Source organism: Sturnira hondurensis, unplaced genomic scaffold (genome assembly GCF_014824575.4).
Source record: "Sturnira hondurensis isolate 20B ecotype Veracruz unplaced genomic scaffold, ASM1482457v3 Scaffold0011568, whole genome shotgun sequence".
NCBI classification, from domain to species: Eukaryota; Metazoa; Chordata; class Mammalia; order Chiroptera; family Phyllostomidae; genus Sturnira; species Sturnira hondurensis.
The window spans coordinates 69,543-81,605 of record NW_028084199.1 but is presented as its reverse complement, the minus strand read 5'-3'; the positions used below and the strand labels follow the sequence as shown (position 1 = coordinate 81,605).

The window sequence follows — 12,063 nt, the reverse complement described above, 5'->3', positions numbered from 1 at the left end:
AATTTAGCTGAAAAATATATTATCTCCAGGTCCAAATGTATAAAGCAAAAGTGACGTAGAGGTACACAAAAAGCAGAGTTTTGTCCGATTAGAGAATGCAAAGATGGTAATAGTTCTCTGAAAGCTCTCCCAAATCAAGCCCTTGAATAGAGTTTTCTTTCAAATCATTAGGATGTCGTAAATTTTGTGAATGGAAAATACCAGTGACCCAATTCTTCCACATACTGTTAATTTCTTAATATCTTATGCCATGGAAACTATGAGCAGAGAGGTATTTGAATAGTCTCAGCTGAACTGATACAGAATCAGAATCAGCATGAACAAGTCAACAAGGTCATATGTTTCTGTGGGATATATTGATATTTAAGTCTCCTCTTAAGAAAGAAGGAAACAGATGCAATATCATAATGAAACAATAGCTAACATTGTTGAAGGCTTAGTAAGTGCCTAGTAATCTTCTTCTAAATGTTTTACACGTATTTACGCATCTAGTCATTACAGCAATCCCACAGAGTAGGCACTATAATTATTCCCTTTGTGTGGACAGGGAAACAAGCCCAGGTCACACATGTAATAAGTGGCAGAGCCAGGATATAAAGCCAGAAGACTAGCCCCACAGCCTATAATGGTCTTACCCACTATACCGTACCTCTCTCGATATAAAGTTTCTATTGAAAGCTACTACTATGATTTTTCTAATGATGAACACATTGCTTCTGTCAAAAGAACTTACCTGTTTTCAGATTCCTGCACATCAGAAATTTTTGGAGCAATAAGACGGCACAAGCACCTATATGATAAAGTAATATACAGTGATACTTAAGAAGAGACATGTGAAAGAATACACACCAAATTACTAACCTTGTTTACCTCAGAAGGCAGAAAGGAGATTAATTCTACTATATTTATGGATCTTTGTATTGTTTTTAATGGTTATAATGAAAATATACCAATTTGTAATTTGGGAAGGGTAAATTGAATAATTTAAAAACAAAAGTGATGTTTATGACAAATTCTCAAATTGTTCCACAGTGTATATCATTGTCCCAAATCACCTGCTAGAACATCAAGTATCATATACACGTAAGTGTTCATGTGTTATTTCTTCCCATAAAGGAACCTGGAACAGCATTTGGGTTCCACACAAACTAGGATGACTATTCTTTGAACAAATCCAGCAGCATAATGATACTCAAATAAAATAACGTCAGTTTGTAAAGTTTCGAACCCCAAAAAACTTTAAAAAAAGATTTTCTTTATTTTTAGAGAGAGGGGAAGGGAGGGAGAAAGAGAGGGAGAAAAACAGCAATGTGGAAGAAATACCAATCAGCTGCCTCTCACAGATCCCCAACTGAGGACCTGGTGCGCAACCTATGCATGTGCCCTGACCAGGAATCAAACTGGTGTCCTTTTGATTTGCAGATGGGTGCTCAGTCTACTGAGCCTCACCAACCAGGGCCAAACCCTAAAAATCTTTCAAAAATACCATCTATTTTGAATGATTTTAGATATTTATCTGACTGAAGGCATGCAAGTATCTCAAGACTCCTTCTGATACTTGTATTTCTGGGACTCCACTTCCCTTTGGCAGCGTGGCCTCAAGTATTTTTTCTGGTTTCCAATTTTTCTCACTGGCATATTCTCAGTCACATCACTTTCCTAACCTCACTTTCCTCTGCCTCACTACTGTAGAAGTTCCCTTTTGATAAACTATTTTCCCTCATAAAAAGAAAAGGGGGGAAATCAGGTTCAACAGTTATCTTTTTTTAATCCTTACCCGAGGATATCTTTTCATTGCGTTTACAGAAAAAGGGAGTCTCAGAGGTAGAGATAGATAGACAGACAGAGACAGAGAGAGAGAAACATATCTAGGTTGAACCCCCAACCTTGGTATGTTCCCTGACTGGGAATTGAACCTGCAACCTTTCAGTGTATCAGACAACAATCCAATCAACTGAACCACATCAGCCAGGGATTTTTATAAAAATTAAGCATCCCTATCAAATTTCTGATGGTATTTTTTACAGGAATAGAAAATATATCCTAAAATTTCTATGGAACTACAAAAGACCCCAAGGAGCCAAAGCAATCTTGAGAAACAGCAAAGCTGAAGGGATCACTCATCCTGACTTAAAGTTATACCACAAAGCTATAGTAATCAGCATGGTACTGGCACAAAAATAGTCATATAGACCAAGGTAATAAAATAATAGAGTCCAGAAATAAGTCCACATATATATAAAATCAGCTAATATTGGACAAGGGAGCCAAGAATACTCAATAGATGAAAGATAGTTTTTTTCAATAAATGGTGTTGGGGAAACTGGATATTCACACATAAAAAAAGGAAACTGAGTCCCATATCTTGTATTACTCTCAAAAAATTAACTTGAGCCCTGGCTGGTGTAGCTCAGTGGATTGAGCGCGGGCCTGCGAACCACACAATCACAGTTCAATTCCCAGTCAGGGCACATGCCTGGGTTGCAGGCCAGTTTCCAACAGGGGACTCATGAAAGGCAACCATACATTGATACTTCTCTCCTTCCCTTCCCCTCTAAAGATAAATAAATAAAATTTTTAAAAAATTAACTTGAAATGGACTAAAGACTTAAATGTAAAACCCGAAACCACAAAACCCCTAGAAGAAACCACAGGGAAAGAACTCCTTGACAATGGTTTTTTGGATATGACAGCCAAAGCATAAACAAGAAAAGCAAAAATTAAGTGGGACTACACCAAACTAAAAAGCTTCTGTACAGCAAAAAAGAAAAAACATTATCAACAAAATGAAAATGCAACGTACAGAATGGGAGAAAATATTTGCAAACCATGTATCTGATAAGTGTAAATATCCACAATATATAAGAAACTTGTATATGCCTTGAATGGTGTGGCTCAGTGGGTTAGGCACCATCCCACAAACCAAAAGGTCAGTGGTTCGATTCCCAGTCAGGGAACATGCCTGGGTTGCAGGCCAGGTCCCCAATTGGGGGTGTGCAAGAGGCAACTGATTGATTGATGTTTCTGTCACACATCAATGTTTCTTTCTCTCTCTCTCCCTCTTCTCTAAAATAAATAAATCTTTAAATAAAGAAACTCATATGACTCAATAGAAAAACAAAGGCACAAAAAGCCAACCAATCTGATTCTAAAATGGGCAAAGGACCTGAATAGATATTTTTCCAAAGAAGATATACAGATGGCCAAGTGGTACATGAAAAGATGCTCAACATCACTAATCATCAGAGAAATGCAAATCAAAACCACAGTGAGTTATCACCTCACACCTGTTAGAATGGCTAACATAAAAAACATAAGAGCTAAGTATTTGTGAGGGTATAAAAAAGGGGAACTTTTGCACTGTTAGTGGGATTATAAATTGGTATAGCCACTATGGAAAACAGTAAGGAGGTTTCTCAAAAATTAAAAATATTAACTACCAAATGAGACAGCAGTTCCCACTTCTGGTTATATATCCGAAGGAAAGACAATCACTGCCTTGAGGAGATATCTGTGCTTTCATGTTCACTGCAGCATTATTCACAATGGTCAAGATTATGAAAACAATCTAAGTGTCTGGATGAACAGATAAAGAAAATGTGGCATGCACACACGCAGGAAATCCTTTCCTCTCTATAGGATATGAATTACTTACTTTACAGCTACCAAGACTTCTTCTGGGTCTTCTGAACATATAGCTAAATATTCCAAAGCTTTTTCTCCCACAGCTTGTTGTCCATTCTAAAAAGGACAAAATAGAATATGTTAAATCACATCTCAAAGTGATATTTACAAAATGTTATCTATATTCCTGCCCATTAAGGACAAGAAAAATATATCAATTTGTTCATTTTGTATTCTCAAAAGAGGTCCTGCAAGATGGTAGAATGATATAGCTCATTGACAGAAACAGAAGAAGTTCATATTGGTGTCAGAAACCCACTCCTCCCTATGCAGAAACACTAAGAGCCTTGCCAACCTTGCTATACTTGGAACCTCACCATAGGGTCTCTGTAATGGCTTTCGATTCTGCCTAGAACACTCTGCCTTTACTGCCCATCCCTACACATTTGCAAGGGCTAACTCCCTTACCAATTTCAAGTCTTTGCACAAATGTCATCTTCTCAATGAGACCTACCCTCACTACCCTATTTAAAATGATAACTCACACCAATCCACCCCACTATCACTCCTGATCCTTTTTTATTCTGCTCTATTTTTTGTATGACCCATCAACTTCTAACATATTATACAAACTTGCTTATTTATTATCTGCTTTCCTTCTGCTTGAATGTAAGCTTCAAAAAAGCCTAGCACTGTTTCATTTACTTAGTTATCCCAAGACACTAGAACAGGTGCCTGGCACATAGGAGTTACTCAACAAATATTTGCCAAGTGAATGATATTCTCACTAGCATTTCAAATGCCATTTATAAAGCAACTGTAGTGAGTGAAAACTGGATACTACACTTATTCCTTTGTGGGTATATATTCAATTTCTTGGGTTTGGTCACCCATCCTCTAATTCAAACTACTTTTAGGTATTTTTTCCTGATTTTTTTCCTCCCCATTAAAGCCATTTTTCTTTTCAGAAGTACAATAATAGGGTGAAATTCTTCTGCTTTCCATATAAAATATAAATTTATAAACCTTCACTTAAAAAGGTATTTGCCTTTGACTTCCCCACTACCAAATTCCTCTAATTTCCTCCTCTTTACCATCCTACACAAACATATCCTGTATCTGCACCTGCCAAATATTTTTCCTCCTCTAAGAGTTCTATTACCCTATTTATTAACATTAAGACATATATCATTCAAACCATATTCAGTAACTACTATGAGCAAGATATTGGGCTAGGTGCTAAAAATACAGTCCTCAAAGATTTCACAAGTCGACTTGGGTAGACAAGCCATACATTAGCAATATAAGGCCATAACTACCATACATGTTACAAATTACCGAAATTCAGAATAGATAGAGAACATGAGGATGGAAATGAGAACATGAGGATGGAAATGATTTGGGAAGTCTCCACAGTGGAAAGAAACCTTAGGTTGGGCTTTGAAAAGGGTAGCATTTAAATAAGCTAGAATGCTTTTTAAAAGATGGTATAAACAAGACATATAAAAAGGAATGTGATTGGCCTGTTTGAGAGACACTATGTTTGGTTGGAGTGATAGAGGACTTATGTCTCTACCATCCTGGATCTTGTGGCTAATGTAATGGTAGCTTATATTACTGTGATGTCTAGAAGTGGATGTGAACAAAACCAACCCCATCTTTACATCCCAGATTTCATTTGAAGTTTCATGCTGTGATCTTTGACCAACATCATTGCTCTTAGAAAGCATATCAAAGCCTTCTAATTGATGATTATCTGTATTTCTTAAAACATAGCCATAAATATTATTGTTATAACACCCAGAATGGCATCAACTGAGATAAATATCAAAGTGGCAATAGCACCAATTATAATCAATCATGTCACAAGACCATTAGGAGGTATGACCCCTGGCACTACTTCATTATTTGTCCCTTTGTTCTGTCAGTCATTAGCACCAAAGTTATACTATAAAACTGTAACAGGGGTCTAGTAGTGGAGAATAATCTGTGCACAAATAGCTGGGTCATCTGTTCGACTCTGACCTAATCTTCCCATGAGTAAACTGTTTTATAGTAAATTCTGTTATGTTCTATGGAGTTGCCTGCTTCATTTTTCAGTCTTAAGATACCTTCTCACTCACCCCAGCACTGAACATATGATGATGACGTAGGGGAGTAACATGAGATAAAGTAGAAGAAACAGCTGCTGTGGCCAGGATGCACAGGTGTTAATAATAACAGAAATACTATATTCATAGCCCAAGCTTCAAATCACATTTTTAGCTACCTTCTCAGTTAATTTCCACAATTCTCTAGCTAGGTATTACCTTTATTTTTACAAATGATTAAATTAAGAACCTAGTCCATCATTAGGTCTAAGAGCTCCACAGTTGCTATGATGCTTTTCCTAATTTTATATATTACTAAGGACTAGAATTCTGCAGGTGAAAAACAGGGCGCAAATACTTATTACTTCTGAAGCAAAAGCACTTTGTGGTCAAGAACTGACGAGGTCCATGGAAATTTAAACCAGTTTTATTTTTTTCAAATTGATGAGAAAAATAAATTTCTTAATAGATAACCACTGAATTTGTTTTCATGGCATAGCATTTTAAATTAGGTGTTTCTTTCTAAACTTAATGTTTTCTTATATTTATTTTTCTATAGTCTTAAGCACAAATGTGTTACCTCATTTTGTTTCATTTACAGTATAAAAAAATGAAGAGAAATAAAACAATTCTACAGTCAAGCTTGGTGTGAAAATATGAGACCAAATACTAAAAGGAGTAAGCACAGGTCTCTCTTGTGCCTAAATTGTCTCTCAAAATGAAAAATAGGTAAAAACTTCATAAATGATGCATAAGAGTTACCTCTAGAGCAAACTGGGCAGCTAAGCCTAAAAGCCTGCCATGTGAATGAACATCTGTAAATAAGTCCGTCTCTGCCAGCTCTTTAGACATTAGTGTATCCTTGAAAGCAGTAATTGCTTGGAAAGCTGAAAAACAAGAAAACAATTCAAAACATGAGATACTCTTATAAAAGATAATAGTTATCAATGGTTAATTATATCACAATGATTTTGGAACACATTTTATGAGCACTAATATCTCTAAAATATAATTTCCATAGTCATCTAAATTGCTAAACTTTCAAGGAAGACTTAAATGTCAGAAAAATGCCCAACTGAACAATTCACCTCTGTGAATTTATCCCATAGACATACATGCAAAAGCAAGCAAAAACATACAAATATGTTCATCCAGCAATATTTATAAGAGTAAAATATGAAAGCAACCTAAATTCCAACAACAATGGATAGGCTAAATGCATTTTGGTATATCCATAAAGTGGAAGATAATACAGAATGAAGTAAAATAAATGAATGATAGGATAAAAATACTATGGTAAAAGTAATGAAAAGAAAGCTAGAGGATTATATTAATATCAGATAAAATAAATTTCATAGGAAATAATATTAATAGTGATTGAAGGTTATTTCATGATGATAAAAGAATCAATTCACTATGAGAGCATAACAATCTGAAATATTTATGTACCCAATAACAAAATTTCAAAATTTGAGAAGCAAAAACTGATTGAACCGCAAGGAGAAATGAACAAATCCACAACTGTAGTTAAAGACTTCAAAACTCTCCTTCAATAATTAATAGAACAAATGGAAACTCAGCAAGGATATAGTACATTTAACAATATTAATCAACTTGACCATCACTAGCCATCAGAGAAATGCAAATTAAAACTACAGTGAGGTATCACCCCACACCTGTCAGAATGGCCATCATAAGCAAAGCAACAACAAGTGCTAGCAAGGATGTGGAGAAAAGGGAATCCTCATGCACTGTTGGTGGGAATGCAGACTGGTGCAGCCCCTGTGGGAAACAGTATGGAATTTCCTCAAAAAAACTAAAAATGAAACTGCATTTTGACCCAGCAATTCTGCTTCCAAGTCTAAAAAAGAATATATTATGAGCAAGTGTTTATTCTAAGAATGTAGCGTTTAACAGTTGAAAATCCATGTAACTGATCATATTAACAAACTTAAAAAATCAGTAACTTCAGTAGATGAAGAAAAATCGTATGTTCAAATTAAACATCCATTCCCATTAAAAAAAAAAACACCAACTCACAGAAAACTGGAACTAGAAGGGAACTTCCTCAACCTGACAAAAGGTATCTGTGAAAAGCCTATACCTAACATCATAAAACTTAATAGATAAAGACTCAATAAATACCTTCCCTCTCAGACAAGGATGTCTGTTCTCACCAATTTTATTCAACACTGAACCGGAGATACTAACAAATACAATAAAACCAAAAAAAATTGTATCCAGATTGGACAAGAACAAGTAAGATTATTTTTATACACAGACAACATGATCATCTCAGTAGAGAAATCTGAGAGAATATACAAGTAAGCTACTGGAACTAATAAGTGAATTTAGCAAGTTTGTAAGATATAAGGTCAATATATAAAATCATTTGTATTTCTACATTCTAGCAATGAGCAATCAGAAACAAAAGTTTTTTTAAAACACTATTTCAAATAGAATAAAATATTATATTCTTAGGAAGAAATCTCAATAGATGCATAAGACCTATACACTGAAAGAAGAGATCTCTGAGAGAAGTTAAAGACTTAAATAAATGGAGTTTTATAACTTGTTCGTAGATTGGAACATGACGATTCTCTCCAAACCAATATATAGGTTCAGTATCCCATTCAATATTCACTTTTGTAGAAATTGAACAACAAATTATAAAATTCATAGAGATATACAAAAGACTTCAGTATAGCCAAAATAATTTGAAAGACAAGAACAAAGTTGAAGGACTAACACTGCATGATTTCAAATTTGTTACATAGCTATGGTAATCAATATAGTGTGGGAATGATGTAAAGATGGATGAAGAGTTTAATGGAACAGAATGAAGAGGCCAGTAAGAGACCCATACACATACGATAAGTGATTTTTCAATAAAGGTGCAAATGTAATGCTGTTCAGAAAGGATAGTTTTCAAATAAATGATGCTGGAATGACTGGATAGATATGTGTAAAAGAATGAACTTCAATCCGAATCTTAGATCAAATAAAAAATTAATGCAAAATGAATCACAGACCTAACCCTATTCTTGAACCTAAAAGGATAAAGGCCTTCTTAGATAAGAAAAAGCTAAAGGAGTTCATCACCACCAAATCGGTATTATATGAAATGTTAAAAGGTCTCCTTCGAGAGGAAAAAAAAGATTAAAAATATGAACAATAAAATGGCAATAAATATATAGCCATCAACAATTACTTGAAATGCAAAAGGATTATATGCTCCAATCAAAAAAAGAGGTGTGGCTGACTGGATAACAAAACAAGACCCTTACATGCGCTGTCTACAAGAGACTCACTTCAGATGGAAAGACACATAGACTAGAAGCAGAGGGATGGAAAGAGATATTTGATGGAAAGAGATATTTGACGGAAAGAAAACAAAACGAAAAGCTGGGTAGCAACACTTAGTCCAGGCAAAATAGACTTTAAAGGACAAACTGACAGTAACCAGAGGAGAGGGGGGAGTGGTATAACAGAGGAACAAAGGGGAAGGGGCAAGTCAAGGAACATACAGTATATAAAGGACCTATGAGCATGGACAATGGGATGGTGATTGACTGTGGGAGCAGGGGGTCGAGGGCAAGGAAAAACAAAAGGGAAAAAAGTGGGATAACTGTAACTGAACAAAAATAAAAAAAGGAATACAAATTGGTAGTTATAGAATAGTCATGAGGATATAAAATACAGCACAGAAAATATACTCAATAATATTATAATAATTTATATATGGTATCAGATGGGTACTAGGTTTATAGAGGTGATTACTTTGGACTTAGCAGTGAAAAAGAGCAAACTATGGAAGCACAGAAGTATAAATGAGTTGCAAATGCAATATGCTAAGTGAGAGAAGCCAGGCTCAAAAATGCATAATTAAATTTATATGACATTCTGGAAAAGGCAAAACTATAGAGATACAAACGAGATTAGTAGTTTCCAAGGCTGGAAGTGATAGGAAGGAGTTTCAACAACGCGGCCTGAATTAATTTTTTTGTTCTATATCTTGATCATACTAATGGTTACATGACTAAATGCATTTGTTAAAACTCATAGAATTATTAATATAAATAAACCTCATAAAATCACACAGCACTAGCAGGAGTAAATTTTATGTATCTTCAATAAATATGACTTTAAAAATACTGAGCTGATGCTATGTTTAAAAGTAAAATTATTTTAATAGAATGTTAAAATAAAAGGTTTAACAGGAAATCTGAAGGGTTTTTTGCAATTTCTGCTGGCAAAAACTTTCAAGTTCTTTTATGCTTCAACATAATACATCAAATAAAGCAAATGCCCAGAAGTGTCTAATGAAAACATCAATGATGGACATGACACCAGTATTAACCCTGATAAAGAGTTGACTTCAATTTGCTACTGCTTAATTAATACACAGGTATTGTTACTATTCTAGGCAATTTCTTTTTCAGTGTAGAATAAGTCATCTTCCTTTCTCCTATGGATTGAGTAATGGAGTTCCGATGCACATAATAGGTATTCATAAATAGTTACTTAATTGAATTAGTGTAAATTCTGTTTGGATTCAAGTTTCTCAATTCATCAACCTTGTGCCCTTCACAAAGAGCAACCAGATTGGAGCTCATGCTGCTCCAAAATATGCTCAGCTACTCTGAGAGCTGAACAGGAATAACATCACAGCATATCCTAACCAAGTCAAGATACATGTGTTTGCAGGCACACAGGCTAGGAAACTATGCTTATCTTAATGGAAAAGACAGAGCACTAATGGGATGAGATTCGTGTGAGTAATTCCAACACTGTCAACATTACGGAAACTGCTTTTCAAAGCTTGATCTCTCACCAATCATTTCCCAAATAAGTGAAAACAGTCCAAAGGTACCCTGAAGACTTCCTTTCAATAAAGACAATTTTAAACTGACAGATGTTTGCAGTATACTGTCCCCTGCCTCCACAGCTTTGTAAACTTAATTTTTGAATAGGTTGGTCCAAATAACATAACATACAAAAAAAAGTATACCATGAAAAGACTTTCCCCCCTATTTTTGTCCCACACCTGCCTAGATCCTACCCCCTTGAGGTAGCCCCTGTACTTTTATTCTTAAGTAAGTATTCATATCTCTTTTTTGCATGGTTATATTATCTTTATGTAGAAAAGCTAGAATATATATATTTCATTGTCTTGCAAACAATATTTTTCCTATTATGGTCAAAGAGGATTATTTGTATTCTTTGTGTTAATAATCAAATGCATCTCATAAATAACATTTATACCTGCTTCGCAGTTGCCTTCCAAGACTGCAACCTTGAATACATAAAACTGAGTGAAAATATTTCCAGGATCAAGTTTTTCAGCTTCTTCCATTGCTTCTTTAGCCTGAAAAAAAAAAATGTTGGGTCTCTTTTACAAAAGCTTTAAGGAAGATCTTACTGGATTTTGTTAATATTATTAACATAATCACAATGGCTAACTTATACTTATAATGAAAAGACCTTTTCAACTTGTTTCATATGCAGGTAACAGGAAGCCATGTTCCTCTTCAGTTTAGGAAATTCCTCATCCATTTGATCTGATTCATAGACTCTCAAGGAATAGTAGTACCAGTTTAGGGCCTCAAGATAATTTTGGATCTAAAGTTTGAAAAGAAATAACAAAATCACACAGATATCTCTACATTTGGCTCTAATATTTCCAAGTTACCTCTAGAAACAGAGAGATGATATTGTTTTCTTTCTTTCTTTTAATGAAAGAACCTAAGAAACTTCCATCGTTTATTGTTTAAATACTTTTCATTTATTTTTTATTTTTATTGTTGACACTATTATTACAGATGTCCCCAATCCCTGCCCCCCTGCTTTGCCCATCTCCACCAGCCCCCACCCCTCTTCCCTCTGGCCATCATGTCTGTGTCTGTGGTTCATTCGTATCTGTTCTTTGGCTGATCCCTTCCTCTTCTTTCATCCAGTCCCCCTCCCCTCTGACAGCTGTCAGTCTGCTCCATGGACTGTCCATGCCTCTGTTTCTATTTTGTTCATCGGTTTATTTTGTTCATTAGATTTCACATATAAGTGAGATCATATGGTATTTGTCTTTGACTGGCTGGTGTGGCTCAATCCACTGAGCCACACCAGCGAGGGCTGTTTTTACTTTTGAGGCACTAAAATTTTCAATGGTAACAAGCTAATGGGAAAAATCTAATAGAAATAACTTGGATGACTTTTAAGCTAAGAAAATTCAGGTTGCTCGTGCACACCAAGGTAAGGTATAGAAACGAGTCCCTTGTAGATGTGAAACAAGAAGTTTCACATTTTTCAGGGAATAACAGGTGTCATTAGGATCTAAAAGGAATAAGACACT

General features: G+C 35.1%; 1 protein-coding gene across 1 annotated transcript in view; it reads right to left on the bottom strand.

The window, feature by feature from the left end:
* Nucleotides 1–12,063, bottom strand: part of TEX11 (testis expressed 11) — a gene marked incomplete at its 5' end in the record, with an annotated part of 97,356 nt that overhangs the window by 26,871 nt on the left and 58,422 nt on the right. The window contains 5 exons of the mRNA XM_037060266.1: nt 734–790; nt 3,656–3,741; nt 6,477–6,601; nt 10,980–11,082; nt 11,199–11,336. Of these exons, the coding sequence (XP_036916161.1) occupies nt 734–790; nt 3,656–3,741; nt 6,477–6,601; nt 10,980–11,082; nt 11,199–11,336 (509 nt within the window). The remainder of the gene's footprint in view (nt 1–733; nt 791–3,655; nt 3,742–6,476; nt 6,602–10,979; nt 11,083–11,198; nt 11,337–12,063) is intronic.